This window comes from Fragaria vesca, linkage group LG5, assembly GCF_000184155.1.
Source record: "Fragaria vesca subsp. vesca linkage group LG5, FraVesHawaii_1.0, whole genome shotgun sequence".
Lineage (NCBI taxonomy): Eukaryota > Viridiplantae > Streptophyta > Magnoliopsida > Rosales > Rosaceae > Fragaria > Fragaria vesca.
This window is the reverse complement of record NC_020495.1, coordinates 26,086,110-26,105,326: the sequence shown is the minus strand read 5'-3', so window position 1 is coordinate 26,105,326 and position 19,217 is coordinate 26,086,110. Positions and strand designations below refer to the sequence as shown.

At 36.1% G+C, this 19,217-nt stretch overlaps 1 protein-coding gene and 1 pseudogene across 2 annotated transcripts; both read left to right on the top strand.

Annotated features, from left to right (window-relative positions):
* The first annotated feature begins 4,896 nt into the window (after positions 1-4,896).
* Positions 4,897-16,711, top strand: LOC101300260 (annotated as a pseudogene). The gene is made up of 6 exons (XR_184831.1): positions 4,897-4,946; positions 7,747-7,818; positions 8,243-8,472; positions 8,560-8,688; positions 11,491-11,507; positions 16,552-16,711. The product of XR_184831.1 is annotated as a salicylic acid-binding protein 2-like (transcript).
* Positions 16,712-17,108: 397 nt separating this feature from the next.
* Positions 17,109-18,969, top strand: LOC101299971 (salicylic acid-binding protein 2-like). Its single transcript, XM_004301805.1, has 3 exons — positions 17,109-17,573; positions 18,310-18,444; positions 18,543-18,969. Exons 1-3 carry the CDS (start codon positions 17,109-17,111, stop codon positions 18,810-18,812), a joined length of 870 nt encoding a protein of 289 aa, XP_004301853.1. The 3' UTR covers positions 18,813-18,969.
* The last annotated feature ends 248 nt before the right edge of the window (positions 18,970-19,217 follow it).

Sequence of the window (19,217 nt, the reverse complement as noted above, 5' to 3'; positions counted from 1 at the left end):
AGTAGTAGTATATATATATATATATATATATATATATATATATATATATATATATATATATTCTCTGAAAATCTGCAGTACTCCTCAAACTCCTAAACGATTTGCGTACCATATATTTTACATTTAAGGCGGCTGTAGTAGATGATGCAGCACAGCCGGTACTCCTTACCTATACTACAAGTTTGTAGTTTTCTCTTTGGTTTGGTTCGTGATGATGCAGTAGATAAGGAACAGGATGCACTGTCATTGGTGAGGTTTTTTTTTCCTCTATACAATTTTGATGTGATAGAGCTGAGATTACAAATATGGAATTATGGACAGTTCCTCGCATCACAAGGACCATGCAATCGTGTTCGACGTGCAAAACTTTATCATCATTAACCAGTGTCCTCCCAACTCAAGAACGTTGCTGAGAAATTAAATACTTTTAAAAATAATGAGCAACATATATCATATACATGATCAAGGACAATAATCTACCGGTTTAAGTCAGGGTGATCCGCTGATCGATTACATGGTCATGCTCTAGGCCAGTGGAGTTCTTCTCCGATATATGCCACATCCAAACTTGAAAAGCATTGCTGACATATGCTCTTAAAATTCAAGAGCACCGTATATAGTGATATATATCCAGTGGCGGATCCAAGATCCGAAGATGGGTAGTGGGCTACGTATTAGGCCAAAAAAATTTTAGGGTATAACTATGCAAAAATGTAGAACGGGATGAGCTGAACGAACATAGCAAATTACTATCAAACTTGTGCTGTTGTTACAATGAAATAGTTAGAAAAAGAGAGCCAAACACTTCAAAACTTCAATCCTCCAAAGCTCGGGTGGACTTAACGAAGTCAAACATGTATACATTTGTAAGAACAAAAGCAATCAACTTTTACTTGGCTTTTTTTTATCATTCCAAATTCTCAGTGGGGCTTGAGCCCTACCAAGCTTGCACTTGGCTCTGCCCCTGTATATATCCCATGATTAATTCATAGAGTAAAAACCTAAAATGGTACATGAACTATTGTGAAAGGTAATTTTTGGTACCTACGAATTTTTATTACCTGAAATGGTACCCCAACTATCCTACCGTTACCAAATATGGTACCTACCATTAGTTTTGCCGTTAAATCGAAGACGTGGACTCTTTTTGCTTAATAAGCGATATATGGGTGAAAGAATAAATATAAAGATTAATTTTATTATTATTGCTCTACACATTATACATTTGTTGGAAAGTAAAGAAAAGAAGAAGAGAAGACACAAAAAGAATAGTTGGGAGGAGGTAGAAGTCTACTCATTTATTATCATTAGCCTCCTTATATAGAGGTAGGGTTTACACATCAGAGTACATAACTAATGAGTAATTACGTGGACAACCACATAGATTATAATATTTATAACACTCCCCTTTAAATGTCCACCAATGAATGATGAAATTAGACGCGGTTAATGTTGTCTCGTTAAAAACCTTGCCAGGTAACAAAAACCCAGAAGGAGAAAAATAACCTTGGTCGAAGGAGAAAAAGAGTACAACGCACATATGTCTTAGGTAACATACTTCTGAATGCTCCCCCTGATGAGAATCTCCCCTTGAGCATTGCAAGCTTCATGTGTCTTAAATAACGGTTTGATTGTTCATCACTAAAGTGATATCATGCGTGCTTTGTATATGGGGGCTCATCATGAAATTTTAAACCTGCAAAATTAAACCAATACCAACAGAGCTAGACGATTTCCAATACGTCTTACCTCATTTTATGATCAAATTCATATACTAAGCAATAGCTAAATAACATAAGAAAATTGGCATTTAAACATTGAAAAATCTCATGGCGTATCTAGCCATACACATTAATATTTTTGTGTAGTGATACGTCTCATATAAGCTCTTCAAGAGCTTTAAGTAATTCATAACTTCGAAAGTTAGAATATGGAACAACATAATGATGATAGAGGTGCAAATGTGGATGACAGAGAATAATTCACCAAATGAAGTGAAAGTCATAAATGGTGCGGATCACATGGTCATGTTCTCTAGACCATTGGAGTTCTTCTCCAACCTCCTCGAGGTTGCTGGGAAATATGCTTAATTACCTGGTACTTGTTTACCTGTACGTACACATGCATTGTTAATGAAAAGTATGATCGAATCACTTTTCATAAAATAAAGTCACCTTATTAGTGGTGTAAATTGTTCTACATCGATATCAGCGGCAATGTGAGAGTTGACAAAACTAGTTAATATTTGAAAAGGAGTTGGTCTTCATCTATTTCAATATGTAACAAACATTCCTAAGATTTATATACATTTAATGGTTGCTATTAATCCTAATAAAGTTTTTTTGTTTTTTTTTATTATAATAGGACGTCAATTCATTACTAAAAATAAGAGTACATCATAAATATGATCTGCCCTTTTAGACTCAAAATAATTGAACTATGTAAAAATAATTTATAAACTTAAAATCTAACCTAAACAATTTTAATGTCATAAACCATATACGAGGTCGACACAAACGTGACAAATAACCAAACCTTGATGTCATTCCTTCTTTCGAGAGCAAGAGCGAATCCTTCTCCCGAGAATAAGAGCCATGAAACTGAGCCTTCAAACCAACAATGGATAAACAACCAGCATAACCATATCTATCCTCCTGGGTCCCAGATCCTGACTCAACAGTGAGTGGGCCTAAATTTGAAAGCCCAAAGCAGGCCGACAATGGCCCAGGCCGGCCTTTGAGTACAGAATCTCTCTGGTCATCCAGAGACCTGCAACTGACCGACACCCGGACGTCCACCACCGCCGGTACCCTGCCCACTGAGTTCCATCGCAATCAACTACAACCCAGATCTCCCTGTGCCAAAGCCGAGCACTTCTAATTCCCGACGTCGACCCCCGCCAGCACAACACTGACGAACTTCGCCGCCGTTGCTCTAGACTCGATCGCTGCAAATGGGTACTCGTGGCAGAGAAAAGAATAAAGGAGACGTTTGGCAGACTTGACTAGATTGGATTGGCAATACAGCCAGATTGGATTGGTATAGGATTTTGATTTGCTATTCTTATCTAGTGTTTGGAGCAACTAGATAATAACATTATTGGATAAGAATATTTAAACAAAATCAAATGAATTAAAAGAAGATATAAATTTAAATTTCTAATTATTATGAAAATAAATTGGATGAAGTTTGCAGATCTGTAGATTGATAAGATACATCTTTGAAGAGAATAGTTCATATCAGCTTTCAATTTCTAGCCATAGATTTAGCTGAAATGAGTCAAATTTTGCTATGTGATTCCTTTTTCGGATCAGATCATCCACAACGTGGTTGAGATCCAGATCGTCGGCGTCAACATTCTGGATCTTGCAGTTGCAAACCTCGCCGTTACGGTGTCCTTGAGCATGGCGGAGCCGTCGTCGCGATCGACCATAACTTGTTCGAGAGAGAGGCGGCGGCGGCGTCGCCAGAATTGGAGGTCAAAGAATAAGGAGAGAGAGAGAGAGAGAGAGAGAGAGAGAGAGAGAGAGAGAGAGAGAGAGAGAGAGAGAGAGAGAGAGAGTGAGAGAGAGAGAGAGAGAGAGAGAGAGACGTGTGACTGTATTTTGACGAAATAGTGTATATGTTGGAGCAATGTGTGATTAGATAAATTTAATAACACATTTTCAACCAGATTAGAAATCCAGGTGTCATAGGAAATGAGAAATCCATATATCCAAACACACTTTCTAAGCAGATTGGTAACAATTAATCAAATCCACCTTCTATTTCCGGGTAAACAAACGCAGCCAAAGTGAGGAAGTATGTAGATAGCATGCATATTCTAGTACATGCTACAGTATTTTGAACATTTCATTTTTACTTGGTTGGTTGGTGATGTATTTTATACATATACAGAATTTAACACTAGCGGTCACAGTAGTGACAGTACTGGCGAGAACTTTCCCTCTTATTAGAGAAGAATTGAAACTCACAGCGAATAATTATGGATCGGTTCGTAAAGTATACATTTTCTGCGACCAAGACCTTGCAGTAAATTAAGGTGGAGCTTGCAACTTTGATGATCAACAGAAATCCTCCGGATGAAGTCAATTTAAAGTGATAAATGATCATATGGTCATGTTCTCTAGACCACTGGAGCTGTTCTCCAACCTCCTGCAAATAACCATGAAATACTCCTAATTTTCTGAAGGCTATAGCTAAGGAGAGGAAAGAGAAGGAAGCAAAATGCATGAGAACAACTCACAAACGATATATAATAAATTTATATATCATTACTATTATTAAGGGGCAATATATCATGGATATATAGCTAGATTACTTAAATTGTTAATTAATTAGCGCGTATTAGGACGGCAAATTTTGATAAATATATCGTTGGACTAAATAATTAGAGCATCTCCAGTAGTATTGTTAAACTGGAAATTTATCAACTTTTGAGGTGAATTGATGCTTCAGCAGAATACATAAACCATTGCTAAATTTGATAATTGCTAAATGAAATTAACAAATTTGTCAATGATCCATGCATAACTAAAGCAATTGCTAAATCTTTTTTCTCTCATCTCTTGTCCACGTGTCACTTTACAATTTGTTAAAACATAAAAAATAACAATCACTGATGGAGCAACATTGTTAAATCGATATTTAAATTTCAAAATTATAGCTAAATATATCAATTTTTAAATCTCACTGCTGAAAATGCTCCGATTGCAATTATTTTTAAACGTGCCAATTAGAATCTTTGAAAACTAAGACGATGCCAAACGCAAAAGCCAAGAAATGAGACCGGAGAAGATGAGAACGAAGGATTCTGTACCCGTTCTCTTGTTTCTTTGCTTGGCTACAATTTGTGCCTCACCTACACCTCACAAACAAAACCAAAACACATTTGATATGAAGCATTTCGTGCTTGTTCATGGTGCTGGTCACGGAGCATGGTGTTGGTATTGTTGATACCCGAAAAATCATGCAATCAATTAATACTTGGGAAAATGCCCATTTAGTACTAATTTAAACCTCTTATTTCCCATTCCAATGACAATCTTTTTCATTAGCCATTTCAATATAAGGTAACCCTTTTTATGCCCAAATGCACAAATCTTTATGCCCAAATGCACAAATATTTATGTCCAAATGCACAAATCTTTACTAAAGTCTTAACAACCCATATTATTTTAAGACTATTTTGCCCTCACCTCTTAAACATGCATAGAGAGAGAGAGAATGAAAGAGAGAATACTTGGCGGGAATCTCACCGGACTCTGGTCACCGGCCGCCGGACTCCGGTCATCAGAATTTTCCCGACCGCCGGACTCCGGTCACCGGAATTTCCCCGACCGCTAGACTCCGGTCACCGGAATTTCCCTTGTAACTAGTTACTGACTCCCAATAACCAGTTAATGACCCCTAATAACCAATTACTGACACCCAGTAACCAGTTACTGACCCCCAGTAACCAGTTACTAACTATTTACTAACACCCAGTAACCAGTTACTGACACTCAGTAACCAGTTACTGACCCCCAGTAACTGAGTTACTGATCCCCAATAATTAGTTACTGACCCCCAATAATTAGTTACTGACCAACACTAATCTATTTATTTCAGCTTAATGTAATAGAACAGAAGAAATACTAAAAAATAATCAAGTTACTGACCCTAATGATCAAATTACTGACCTCCAATAACTTGATTACTGACCCCTAATAATAGCTACTAACCCTAAATAATAGTTACTGACCCCAGTAATCACCCCCAAATTGATATTTTCATATAGATAAGGCTTTAAATGCAAACAATTTCATCCAAATAAACAAAACATAAGTACACAAAATGCACACATGCAAAGAAACGTTGCTCTGATCTCGTAAAAAAAAAAAAATTACTCTGGGCACCCAACCGGAATTTCGTCCTCCTCTCAGCCTGCTCTTGCTGCTCCTCAGTTTAGCCCTAAAGCAGTCCGTGTGGAGCGGTAACAAGCTCCTGGAAGTGGACGACTGCGACTCCCTCACGCGCCTCCGCTTCCCTGTCGTCCTCGCCAAGTCTGTAGTCCGTGCGGAGCAACAACAAGCTTCTAGAGTGGACTGCTCCGACTCCCTCACGCGCCTCCGCTTCCCCGTAGTCCTCGCCAAGTCGGCTTGCTTTGACACCAACTGCTTGGAGTAGATCCGACCTGCTCGGATCTCGACCAGATCCGGTCGGAGCTCGGTTGCTTGGAGATCGAATCTTCTCCTCGAGCCTCAGGCAAATCGACTCACCGGCAAAGGAGTGTTAGACCGAGACGGCATGATGAAGATGCTTGGAGTTGGAGATCGGAGCTCCTCCTCGTGGCTTGCCGGCGAGTGACGGTGTAGAGAGAGAGAGAGAGAGAGAGAGAGAGAGAGAGAGAGAGAGAGAGAGAGAGAGAGAGAGAGAGAGAGAGAGAGAGAGAGAGAGAGAGAGAGAGAGAGAGAGAGAGAGAGAGAGAGAGAGAAGAGAGCATAGAGCAGATTGGGAGGAGAAGAAGAGAAAGAGAAAGAGAAAGAGATGAGATTTGTGTGGGTTTAATTCTATAAAGGGTAATAATGTCTTTTGCATAAGAATCATTGAAATGGGCTAACAGAAAAGATTTACATTGAACTAGGCATTAAAATCCCTGTTTTTGTGTTTTTGGGCATTTTCCCTTAATACTTTGGCACGCGATAATTTCATGCAATCTTAGGTTAAATTCTTGATTTAACCCAAGCGAACATGCCCATGCATTCATGTGGGCCCAAACCGCATACACGCATAATTGGGGCTTATTGAAGTAGGTATGGTGTAAATGGTTACGGAGGTACATAACGCTCGTCCGTCGATTTAATGTTGTTAAGTAGTTTTGGTCTTGGGCTCGAAACTTAAGCCCGACGACTTAAGTCGGCGACAAATCGGTGAAGAACGTGAGAATTGAACTGCTCATCTTTTAAACCTAAAATAATATCTTTGAATCCAAAGCCCAACACCTTTCCCTTCAGAAAAGCCCAATTAAACTCTCTTCTTTTAGGGAAAACCCAATCCCTTTTTCTGCATTCCCATTGTTGAACCCGATACCATCTTATTTTTCTCCCCGCAGCAATACGACGACAAACTTTGCACAACAGAGAAGTCCCTTTCATTTCCAATCCAAGGAAGAAGAAGGTCAGTGACTGATTCCAAGACAGCTTTTTCATCCTCGAATGACGAAATCATAGGATTCAAACTGCTTGCCGCCTCGTTCCGGGTTTTCCATCTCCGCAACCGCTTTTGCAGCGCCCCTGCAGTGAGTCTTCTCTCCCGTCTCTCAAGACCAGCTTCTCTTTGCCAGCTTTTGAGGCTAAGATCATGTGCTTGAGAAGAACAATCATTTAATACAGTGGATTAGACATCACGACCCATCGCAAAACCCACCAATTGAACTCTATAAGAAGAGAAGTTTGGGAGCTGCAAACCTATGAAGCAACCAACCTAGAAAAATCCCTAAAACACTCAAGCTTTCATACCTTCAAACTTTCAAACCAAAACCCATTTTCCAGCCGTCCTTTAATCCCTATCCTTGAAACCCAGATTCTTCTCAGAAATCAAACCCTGAAAGCTCAGTCCAATTTTCATCACCGCGGTGCCTTCAGCTCCCAGCTCACGCTACAAGCTTTTCCCTGATCTTGAATCACGAACAAGACTCAGTAACTCAATTCTCTGAGTTAATTTTGGCTTAATTAGTTACTTCCAAATCAAAAAGAACCCCCACAGGTACAAGCTAGCAACCACTGACCGCCGCTGGTCAAAACGTCACAGCCCTAGACCTCCCTGGATCAGGCAGATGTTGGGGTATCTCTGTAACTCACCTCCTCTGATCCAAGCTTGCTGCACTCTTATACAACTGCTCTTCACACTTCAATCAGGTACGTTGCCTTGATCTTGATCTCCTGCACTCAATCACACACACACCGCTATATATTTGATACAGAGATGATAGTAGAATCAAATAGATACAAAGAGAATTGATGAAATGGGCTGGAGCTGTTACTCTCAATCCTCTTCTTTCATATATTTTTCTGATGTTGTTTTTTTTTGTAATGCAAAGATAGCAGATCTGATACTGTTATATCAGTTCACTGTATATGTCTTCTTAGACACACTACCTTGTGCACAAAAGTCAAAGATTAACTAAAGTTTATTTTAACTAGAGTTAACCAAACTAGCATAAGGTTAAGAAAGTAACTAAGCATTAACTTTAACAGCATAGACCTAACGGAGGTACAACAAATCCGCTCCATCGCAGACTATTCCGAGCCATTGATCAAGCTCATGGAGTCTCTGCCACCGCAGGATAGGGTTATCCTAGTAGGTCACAGCTTGGGTGGTCTTCCCCTATCTCTTGTCATGGAGAGGTTCCCCAGTAAAATTGCTGCTGCAGTTTTTGCCACCGCTGACATGCCTGCTCCAAATCTCAGTTTGGCCACTATATCTGAAGAGGTGAATTCTACACACTCATATTGCTTTTTAGTACGTACAGATACTACAGGATGATATTAAGAGAGAGTATTTTTTGAAAAATTGCAGTTTGGTAAAGATACAGATTTTATGGACACTAAATATAGATTTGATGATGGATCCGGCAGACCTGCAACTGCAGTGTTCTTCGGGCCGAAGTTTTTGGCGTCAAAATTATACCAACTATCGCCGCCAGAGGTATCAATCAGCTAGTCATCATACTCATCTTTAATTCATTTGTCATTTCCGTAACTCACTTTCTAAAAATATCACTTTCATCTATAAATTAACTTAAACCATAGTGATATTTTGGTCATCTTCTCTATTTTCTAGTTAAAAGAGTCATGTGATTAACCTCTTAAAAGCCATCATCGTGTAAGTTCATCAATAACGCGCATGCATGCCAATAACTTGACTTGGAGAAATGAAATCACTCGTGATAATGTTTAACAATTAAAGTAGATGAAGAACCAAAGTGTAAGACAATGTATAAGTTAATTGAGTGACCAAAGTGTTGAATGAACTAATGTTCAGTATTTAGGGTTTATATAGAGACTGCTATTGCAGCTAGACATGCTAATCTATATAATCCGTCAAGTACGTATGCTAAACAATCTCGCTCATATATATGGTCCAATTGGCAAGTTTAATACCATTCTCTTTTGGTACTGGCAAGTTTAATATCATGTACATTTTATTTAGAGAAGCACTAATTAATCAGCTAATATCCTTCTCATGAAATATTGACGCCCATCTTACTAATGTCAATGCTAGTGTTAAATCCTGTTGGTTAATTTAACACTAGCATTGACATTAGTAAGATGGGCGCCAATATTTCATGAAGAACTAGTATTGACTATGGAGAAATACGGATCGGTTCCTAAAGTGTTCATCATGACCGAGCAAGACCCTTCAATGGATCTGCAATTGTTAATGATGTAACCTTAAACTTAAAAGTCATTAGATCGCTTCACAAATAATATAGATACAATTGTATAAAAGTAAGAACGAAAAGTAAACGATAAATGGATCATGAACCTTTTAGACTTGATGGCCACTCGATCCGGCCTAAGTCTTCTGCACTGCATCTCATTGTAGTATTCTTTGAATGGGGCAAGAACCGTATTTTCAAGACAATGAGAGAGTGCAGGGACCTAAGCTTTTATAGAGAATTAGATATTCTGTAACCTCCCATAAAGGTAACATTTTAAGTCCAAATCCCTAATTATAGTTGCATACCTTATTAGACAAACTTGACAAATCAAGTCATATTAGATTCCTCCTTTATTTACTCTGATATACCGTAAATAAAGCATTCCGGATTAAAATCTCATAATTCTCCAATTACTTGTTCTGCATATATTGGTAAGTTGTCGATACTAGATGTAAACTAATGATAAAGTCCAATTTAGTCTTACATTCTCCCACTTGGACTATCATAAGTTTACTCAACAAGAATACCACTGTAATCAGATGTAGTAATCAATTCTTTAGTGCGCACAAGAGAATCATGATGCTTTAAAATCTAATTCAAAACACTGTCAAAAAACAACTACAAGATAGAGCTAAGAAGGAGCTTATGTTCAACAGAACACAAGACCTTCATAACTACTAATGGTGCAACTGTGATCCACATGAGTTACCAAACAAAAGATATGTCTGTAGTGTACAAAAGCCTCTATGTATATCAAAACTTTATGCCTTGTACTTTGGTCCTCCAAATGGTTTTTAATGATAAAACCTCAAGGAAACACAAGCTTCCAACGAAACTCAACTTTACGTGTTCCTTTCCATCTTGACAGATGCCATATGTTGTCTCTACAATATGAGCACAACCAAAATCAAATAGCTATTTATATTCAAAGCACATAATGCTTTCGTCGACAATGATATTGCTACAGCAAGATATAAACATAATACCATTAAATTCTAATCAGGAAATCCTTAGTAGAAAACTTCATCATAAAGCATATATCTCGAAGCCAAATTAATCATCAATCAATACAAGTCAATAACTCCTACTAAGGTTATGAATTGTCCTTAAGAGAATTCTAACCTTAATATTGCCTTGAAAATTCAATGACAACATACACACATTATTCTATACATGCTTAACAACTAAATCCTTTTGGCATAAGTCCACAGAAATAATTTAATCAAATATCTGATAACGCACTTTCATGAAAACAACAACTGAACAAACAAATGTAAGAGAGGAACTCTATATCAATGAGAAAGAAACTAATACTCCCACCAAACCAAGGAATTCAGAACCTCCTTTCAAGAACATGCATTAAAACCATTTTTCTTCAGTGTAAAATGAATTACTAAACACATCACACATTTCATGATTCATTCATATCCAAAATCTGTAAGATTTGAAAACTGTATAGGTTGTTAAAGAAAATATCCAGAATATCATGTTCTCTTAAAAGTTAGCTTCTGAAAGTGAAACCTTACTCTCACTATCCTGTAACAAATATGATCATCCATATGACAATAGAAGATAGACTCTCATTGTCCCTTTAACAAATATGATCCGTCATATGACAATGGAAAATAGGGAAACCATAATTTAGTAAAAATCAGTTATAAAACACATAATACTTTTATAGTAACTACTCAGATGTAAATGTCATATACTTTCCCCAATTAAAAGAAAAAAAAAATTGTTCTTTATCAATGGCATAGTTAACAATGGCATGCAATATGATATAATGATAGTTGACAAAATGATTCGTATATGCATATGTATGTATTATATGCTTCTCTTGAAATGACCAAAAGTCTGCAATAAGAGAAACACGCTGTTTTGGTACCAGATATGCTGTTTTGGTACCAGATATAATGAATACCACTTAGCTTCACATCAAACATGTGAATGATTTAAAAACAAAGAGATTAATGCTTTAAGTACTTACAAAATTTGCTATGGTATGTTGAACTTAAAACATACCACTTAACATCCATTCTGATTTCCTTTTCATCCTTGGAATGCAGTTTGCTATGTCTCACAGGCAATGAGAAAATAACAAATGACTTAGCAAACAAAATAGAAATAGAGTGATCACATCAACCAAGATGTACTGGAATAAGCCCTTTTAGACAATGTCAAGCAACACCTTTGTGGCAAGAAGACATGACATTCCGAAGTTTCCTATTCACAAAACCAAAAAGGACAAAAATGCTATTTTGCTAAGATCAGTCAACACCTGTATGGCAAGAAGAAAAGATCTAGGCAAACCAAATGCATTTCCATCAATTTTGTGATGTGCTGTATAAGCAAGTTAAATCCATGTAAGGTTTAAACCTCTTTTGAGAAATACAATCATGAAATTAATATGCACAACACAAGTTTCTTGATCTTATAACTTTTATAATCAATGAGATATCTTAGTGGCGGTTTGCTTTGTGCAACATGTACCACTAAGACGCCCCAAGGATCTAAGACCAAAGTTGGTTCTTGTAGTTCATCAGAGCACATTGTAAAATTTAATTGAAAATTTAACAAGACTCATTTTGGGAGACATCTTTTATCTTGTTAACTAAATTTTACACAAGCAATTTGTAACAACAAATACACAATGATTATCAACATATGCAAGATATTCCAGATCATATAAAAGTGTTGAGGTAACATATCACTATAATCATTGACATATGATCATCACATAATATCCTTATCTAAAATACCAAGGCAACATGCTTTAATTAAATTCATATACGTCCCTGATACATTTTTAGCATCACTTGATAATCAATTGTAAAAAGTTTTTCAAGAGTTCTTGAAAATGTACCTTAGTTGTGTCAAATCAAATTAGCAACAGATGCATAGATATAACTCGTATAGCATCCAAGCAATATTTGTAGCCTGATTTCTCATAAGATTATTTAGTAGCTACAAAATACAACTATGTTAAAAATACAATTATTTTTTGAAATATATCACTTATGAGAAAATTGAATAACAAGACATTGTTAATTTGTTCAAGTTCTTCTTTGTAAGATAAAAATTGAAATCAGACACTAACACTTTATGCTAACTTGATTTATTGCACAGCGGAAATCAAATATGACATACCTTTATTCATACATTTCTTCTGTTTCTGTATAAAACCATTATAGCATAGATATATCACAAATATATCCCTTTAACTCTTTACTTGATTGCCCATACAATCATCATGTCAATGAAGCTCAATTAGGTCATGAGCAAAAAATTGACATGTAATTTATTTCTGTCATTAAAAAGCAAGTATCTTAAGACAAAGGCTCTTTTACATACATTATGCTGATTTAGCTTGTTCCAATACCCAAAACCAAAATCAAAATAATCAAGTAGGACCAATAACAGGTTATACCAAAAGCATGTATTTCCATTGCTCTAGAAATAGCTTCATGGGCCAACATTTATCAAGAATCATTGGAAGTAAATCCCAACATATGCATTTCTAGTAATTTTATATTATATTGTATGCATATCTACAAACTAGTACATATTAAAGGAAGTAGTTTTGATATGATTATATATGGCAACTAAAACACATCTGTAATCAAACAATTATATGTACTATCAGACGAGAACGAAATAATCTCAATACAACTTTATTAATTTTTGAAACATCTAAGGCATGTCTTACCTTCTGTTACCAGTGCATTCCTAGCCACTTTTCATAACAATGATATGAACTTTAACCAAATTGGTCAATGCTCATTTTCCTCAAAAAACAAGTCCTTACATGCGATCAAAAATATAACATCTTTAAAAATAACAATCGTAACCTGATGGACAGTCAATACCATAAGTCCATAAGAGATACAAAACAAGGTTTTAGTTTCAGCTGACAATCATGTGAAGTCTAGTAGCTGTACATGTCACACAGCTTGATCAAAGCTAACACTATTTTCCTTTCCTTCAACAATAATAAATAACATGTTCATGTCTTTACGTATAAGATATATGCATAACTATATGCATATAAATCAACACTCAATGCATCACATTTGAAAGGAATCCAGCCTATTATGATTAATGACATGTCTTTACGTTTCCATTAGTAAAAATATATAAATACCCACTAAGTAGCACAATACAACCATAGATTGCATCACACTTCAATAATCTTGTTTCTTACCAAGACTTTGTAATCTGCATCTTGATCAACTGCAACAATGACAATGATAGTCCAAAATTAACAATTCTATAAGATGCATGTGTTAGAGCAGACATTGCATAACTATTTGCTCTATATGTACTAAAGTTGGACCACATTATCATAACCCTGGAAATCGTAATATATATACTTTGTTACGATATATAGTATATGTACCTGTTAAGCAGTCATAGCGTGTCAACAAAATTAAAGTATTTCCTCACCATTGCAATTTCATTTGTCACAAAACTCAATATGATATTTTGACCAAACAATATACAGAGTAATCTGTAGAAGCCTGTTATAGTCTTATAATGCAAATAATAATAATATGCTTTAATGGCATAATGATGGTCATAAAATATCCTCATCGGTTTGATCAAGAAGCATGGTTTCTTCATTTTGCAGTATAACATGTAAAATAATTCTCAAGTTCCTATGAAGGAAAGTAAGAGAGATCTAAAAGTTCCTTATATATGTAGAATAGAAGCCTGACATACAAATTTTATCATGTAACTATACATTAACCAAAAGATATATAGTTCACTCCTGCACACAAAAATATATATAACGGATTGCAAGTACCACAGTGATCCTTCTTAAAAACATGATGAACTTATAATTCTAGAAGGAAAATAAATAAATAAAAACACATGTCAATGTGTCAAATATCTTTCAGATTCAAGTTCCCAATTTCAATTGACAATTTGTTCAGGTCCTAGAATTTAACCAAATCCAACAAATAAAATTATTAAGTTCTTTATCACTCATTATGCAATTCGAGCATGCATGTCTCCACGAAACGACAAAACTGTATATATAATATCCTGCCATGATAAAGATATGTCAACCTAGTATTATGCATGTAAATCTCAGTTATCATGTAATCTCAATAAGACCATAGGATTTATATGCATTTGAACATGTGTCTCCATTAGAAGGAAATAATAATGTTCATTGCAAATGCAGCAATCATAAGTTCATAACTAAGCTAACTTGGAGATCCCCTTATGCCTATTCCAAAATCAATTGGAATTACAATAACTTACGCTATTATTCTTATTATCACATTCAACATGGGAACCAAAATGGTTGCATGAGTGTCCAAAGCTAGCTTATGCCTAAAACCTGGAAACTGAATTTTCAATGCCACAGAATTTTCGATCAATAGCATCATAGAGTGGATGGCTTGCTAGGAAACCATGGATTATTGAAAACTAAAAGAACAAAGCAGAAAATGTAAAACGCATAAGAGAATTTGGAGACTACATCTTGTATTGCTTGTTAATAATGAACAGTGTACATCTCATACCTTTTATAGGGTAGGGATTCTAAACAAATGACCGAACTACCCTTATACTCTTAACACCCTCCCTCAACCATATGCTTGGCTAAGTATAATGGTTGGCACAATGCAAACAACTAAAAAAAATACAGATGTAGAATCTATTACAAAACTATTAACCCAAATCAAAAACCCAACTATACTTGATATCAGAAGAGCATCCATCTTGACATTCGGCTATCAAAGGAGGAGAAGAGAGCTTGCTGAAAAATTTCACAGATCACATGGGCTGTAGAGCAGCAATATGGAATGCATCATCGGCAACACATAGCAGCAAAGATGAATAACTAAAAATCCAAATCTGAAAATTGCATATTTTTCTTCAATTGCTCTGATACCATAAAAGCTAGAGAGAAAGCTTAGAGAAGAAGATAAGGCTACAAATGGCGTCGAAGCTTCCCTGGATCAAAACCAAGGCTCTGATACCATGCTAGGAAACCATGGATTATTGAAAACTAAAAGAACAAAGTAGAAAATGTAAAACGCAGAAGAGAATTTGGAGACTACATCTTGTATTGCTTGTCAATAATGAACAGTGTACATCTCATAGCTTTTATAGGGTAGGGATTCTAAACAAATGACCGAACTACCCTTATACTCTTAACATGGCTGAGGCGTTGAGACTTCCATTGGGCAACCAAAGTTCGAAACCTGTATTTGTGCCTTGTATTTATGATTTCACAAAAGGTTAGATTCCAATGTAATGTGGTTGTAATCACTAATCAAGTACTAAAAATAAACTGAACTTGAAAGGAAATCAGAATGAAAAATTCTTATCTGGAGTTGCTTACTCCCGCTTTAGTAGATTTCAAGGGAACCATCGGCTTGTTTATTGGCTAAGCAAATCTTCAATATATGTGGCCAAATCTGGAAAAAACTATATGCAAAACTGCAAGAGTTTTTGCAAAATCCCAATGCCATAATTACGGAGCAATATACCGAAGTACAAGATTGAGACTTTTGGACTTTCTTTAAACTTTTGGTTCCCTCTTCCTTCGTTCCTTCCCAGTGACCGAGTAGAACCCGATTTTGATTTTTCTCGCATCAAAAGAAACACTATTGCATTAGAAACGATCAAAACACAACGATCTATATTTCTGTGAAGGTGGCTCTGATACCAAATGTAACCTTAAACTTAAAAGTCATTAGATCGCTTAATATAGATACAATTGTATAAAAGTAAGAACGAAAAGTAAACGATAAATGGATCATGAACCTTTTAGACTTGATGGCCACTCGATCCGGCCTAAGTCTTCTACACTGCATCTCATTGTAGTATTTTTTGAATGGGGCAAGAACCGTATTTTCAAGACAATGAGAGAGTGCATAGACCTAAGCTTTTATAGAGAATTAGATATTCTGTAACCTCCCATAAAGGTAACATTTTAAGTCCAAAGCCCTAATTATAGTTGCATACCTTATTAGACAAACTTGACAAATCAAGTCATATTAGATTCCTCCTTTATTTACTCTAATATACCGTAAATAAAGCATTCCGGATTAAAATCTCATAATTCTCCAATTACTTGTTCTGCATATATATTGGTAAGTTGTCGATACTAGATGTAAACTAATGATAAAGTCCAATTTAGTCTTACAGATGATCACCAAAAATCCACCGGATGAAGTCAAGGTGATTAAAGGTTCTGATCATATGGTCATGTTCTCTAGACTACTGGAGTTGTTCTCCAGCCTCCTTCAGATTGCTCAAATACATCTTTGATTAACAATATAACTCCAATATCACACAAAATCATAAATTCATAGTTTGAGACCAAAGACGTTTTTCAAATGTCGTTATAAGTGATGTGTAGTAGCAGTTGATAAATCTAAAGAAGTACGTATATGTCTGAAACTCTGAATGAATAATATCACCAAAAGTAAACGTACAGAGTGGAACTCGTCAAATAAGTGGATTTGCATTATAATGAGGTGCATGTATGTGATGTATATATGGAGAACAATGTGAAGATACAGTGCAACTGGACAAATATATTATACACATGCACGAAATCGTTAGAACAAATTCATTCTTACATATAGACTAGATAACGTAAACGATTTCTCTCGAGTTCTATAAAGCTAAGACATACATGAGACCAGATGCAGGGGAAGCAAAAATGGAGATTAAAAATATGAGGGTGAAGAAGCATTTTGTGCCATTTCTTGTATTTCTTTGCTTGGCAACAGCTAGTACCAACAACGTAGAAAGCCAGAACCTCCCATTCGGGAAGAAGCATTTTGTGCTTGTTCACGGCGCTGGTCACGGAGCATGGTGTTGGTTCAAGGTGGCAACTCTACTGGAATCCGCCGGTCACAATGTTACAGCTCTAGACATGGCGGCATCCGGAATAAACCCAACGCAGGTACAAAAAGTCCATTCGTTCTCCGATTATGCTGAGCCGTTGATCGAATTTATGGCGTCTCTACCACCACTGCATAGGGTTATCCTAGTTGGCCACAGCATGGGTGGTGCCATCATATCTCTTGCCATGGAGATGTTCCCTCTGAGAATCTCAGCTGCTGTATTCGCCACCGCTGCCATGCCTGGCCCTGATCTCACTTACTCCGCTATAGTTGCAGCGGTAACGAATCCCACCCTAGCATGAATCTAAGGCCATCTCCAGTAGGAGAGGGCTATATTGGGGCCAGGGCTATAATTTAGCCCTTAAAAATATTATTATTTATTTATAGACTTCTAAATGATCTCTAATAAGAGATGGCCAAATTTTAGCTCTTTTGAATATTTTATGATTTCACATTATACTTTTTAATATTTTTCACTTTAAATACAAATATATTGTCACATTGTATCACATACGGGTAGGTACCATATAATTTCTCACTTATAAATTTATTTTATTATAACATTATTTGAATTTGGACCAAATTACTAATATTTAAATTAACTATTATATTAATAAAATAAGATATTAGCCATATGAATTTTGGGTCGAGAGAATTTACCGGTTGTAATAAGATGAGAATGAAATAATCCAATAGAAAGTTGACAATTGTTATAATTTGAGTATTCATCAATCAACCAACATGCATACTTTTAGTTTTTTAATTTCATTTGGGACCACAATTTGGTTTGGCCCGAGCTAGCCAAAGGGCTATGTTTGGCCCTTTTAATGTCCCTTTGGCCCTTTTATGGCCCTTTGGCCCTCTTCTGAATTCTTGTTGGAGATCAAAATAAGGCCAAAATTTAGGATTTGGCTCTATAGTCTCTATTACTGGAGATGGCCTTTATATAACATAATTTTCATTTTGCAATATCTTCTTTTACTACCTAATTTCATTAGAATGAACAATATACAGATAAACAGTGGTGCGACGTCTAGTCTTATGGATTCTCAGTTCATATATGATGACGGGCAAAACAACCCTCCAACCTCGTTGGTGTTTGGGCCTAAATTCATGTCCTCATCGTTGTACCAGCTCTCGCCTCCAGAGGTATACCTGTACTAGACTAGTCGTTTAATAATTTAGTCTTCTGAATAATTTGGTTAAACTTTCACTTGATTGACTAATGTATACTTTGTAACGGGCAGGACTTAACATTAGCGTTCTCATTGGTGAGACCTTCCCCACTCTTCAATGAAGAAATGAAACTCACAAAGCTGAAATACGGATTGGTTCGTAGAGTACTCATAGTAAGTGACCAAGACCGTGGTTATACCGAGCAAGTAGTAAGGTTGATGATTAGTAAAAATCCGCCAAATGAAGTGAAAGTGATCAATGGTTCAGATCACATGGTTATGGTCTCCAGACCAGTAGAGCTGTTCTCCCATCTCCAGAAGATTGCTGAGATATACGATTAGCGAAAATAAACTCATTCAGAAGATTTCCGCTATGACTTCTGTACTAGCTAGCTTGCATTTCTCTTATAGCCGCTAGAAGGCTACGTCTAATATACCTATATACTGTAGCGTGGTCGACTGTTCATAAGCATGTGAATAATATGCGTTTTCCTGACTATTTTATCCCTGTTATTTTTAGAAAACCACAATACTGTCATTAACCCTAAATATATATATATATATATATATATATATATATATATATATATATATATACAGGGCCCTTCCAATGAGGGATCCATTTTTTTTGACATATATGAGGGATGGGGGATTACACCAACTTTTCGATTATATTTTTGAATCTCTACCGTTCAGTTTGTTGGTCCTTATATATAGATCAATTCTGTAAATTTTCAGCTAATTTGG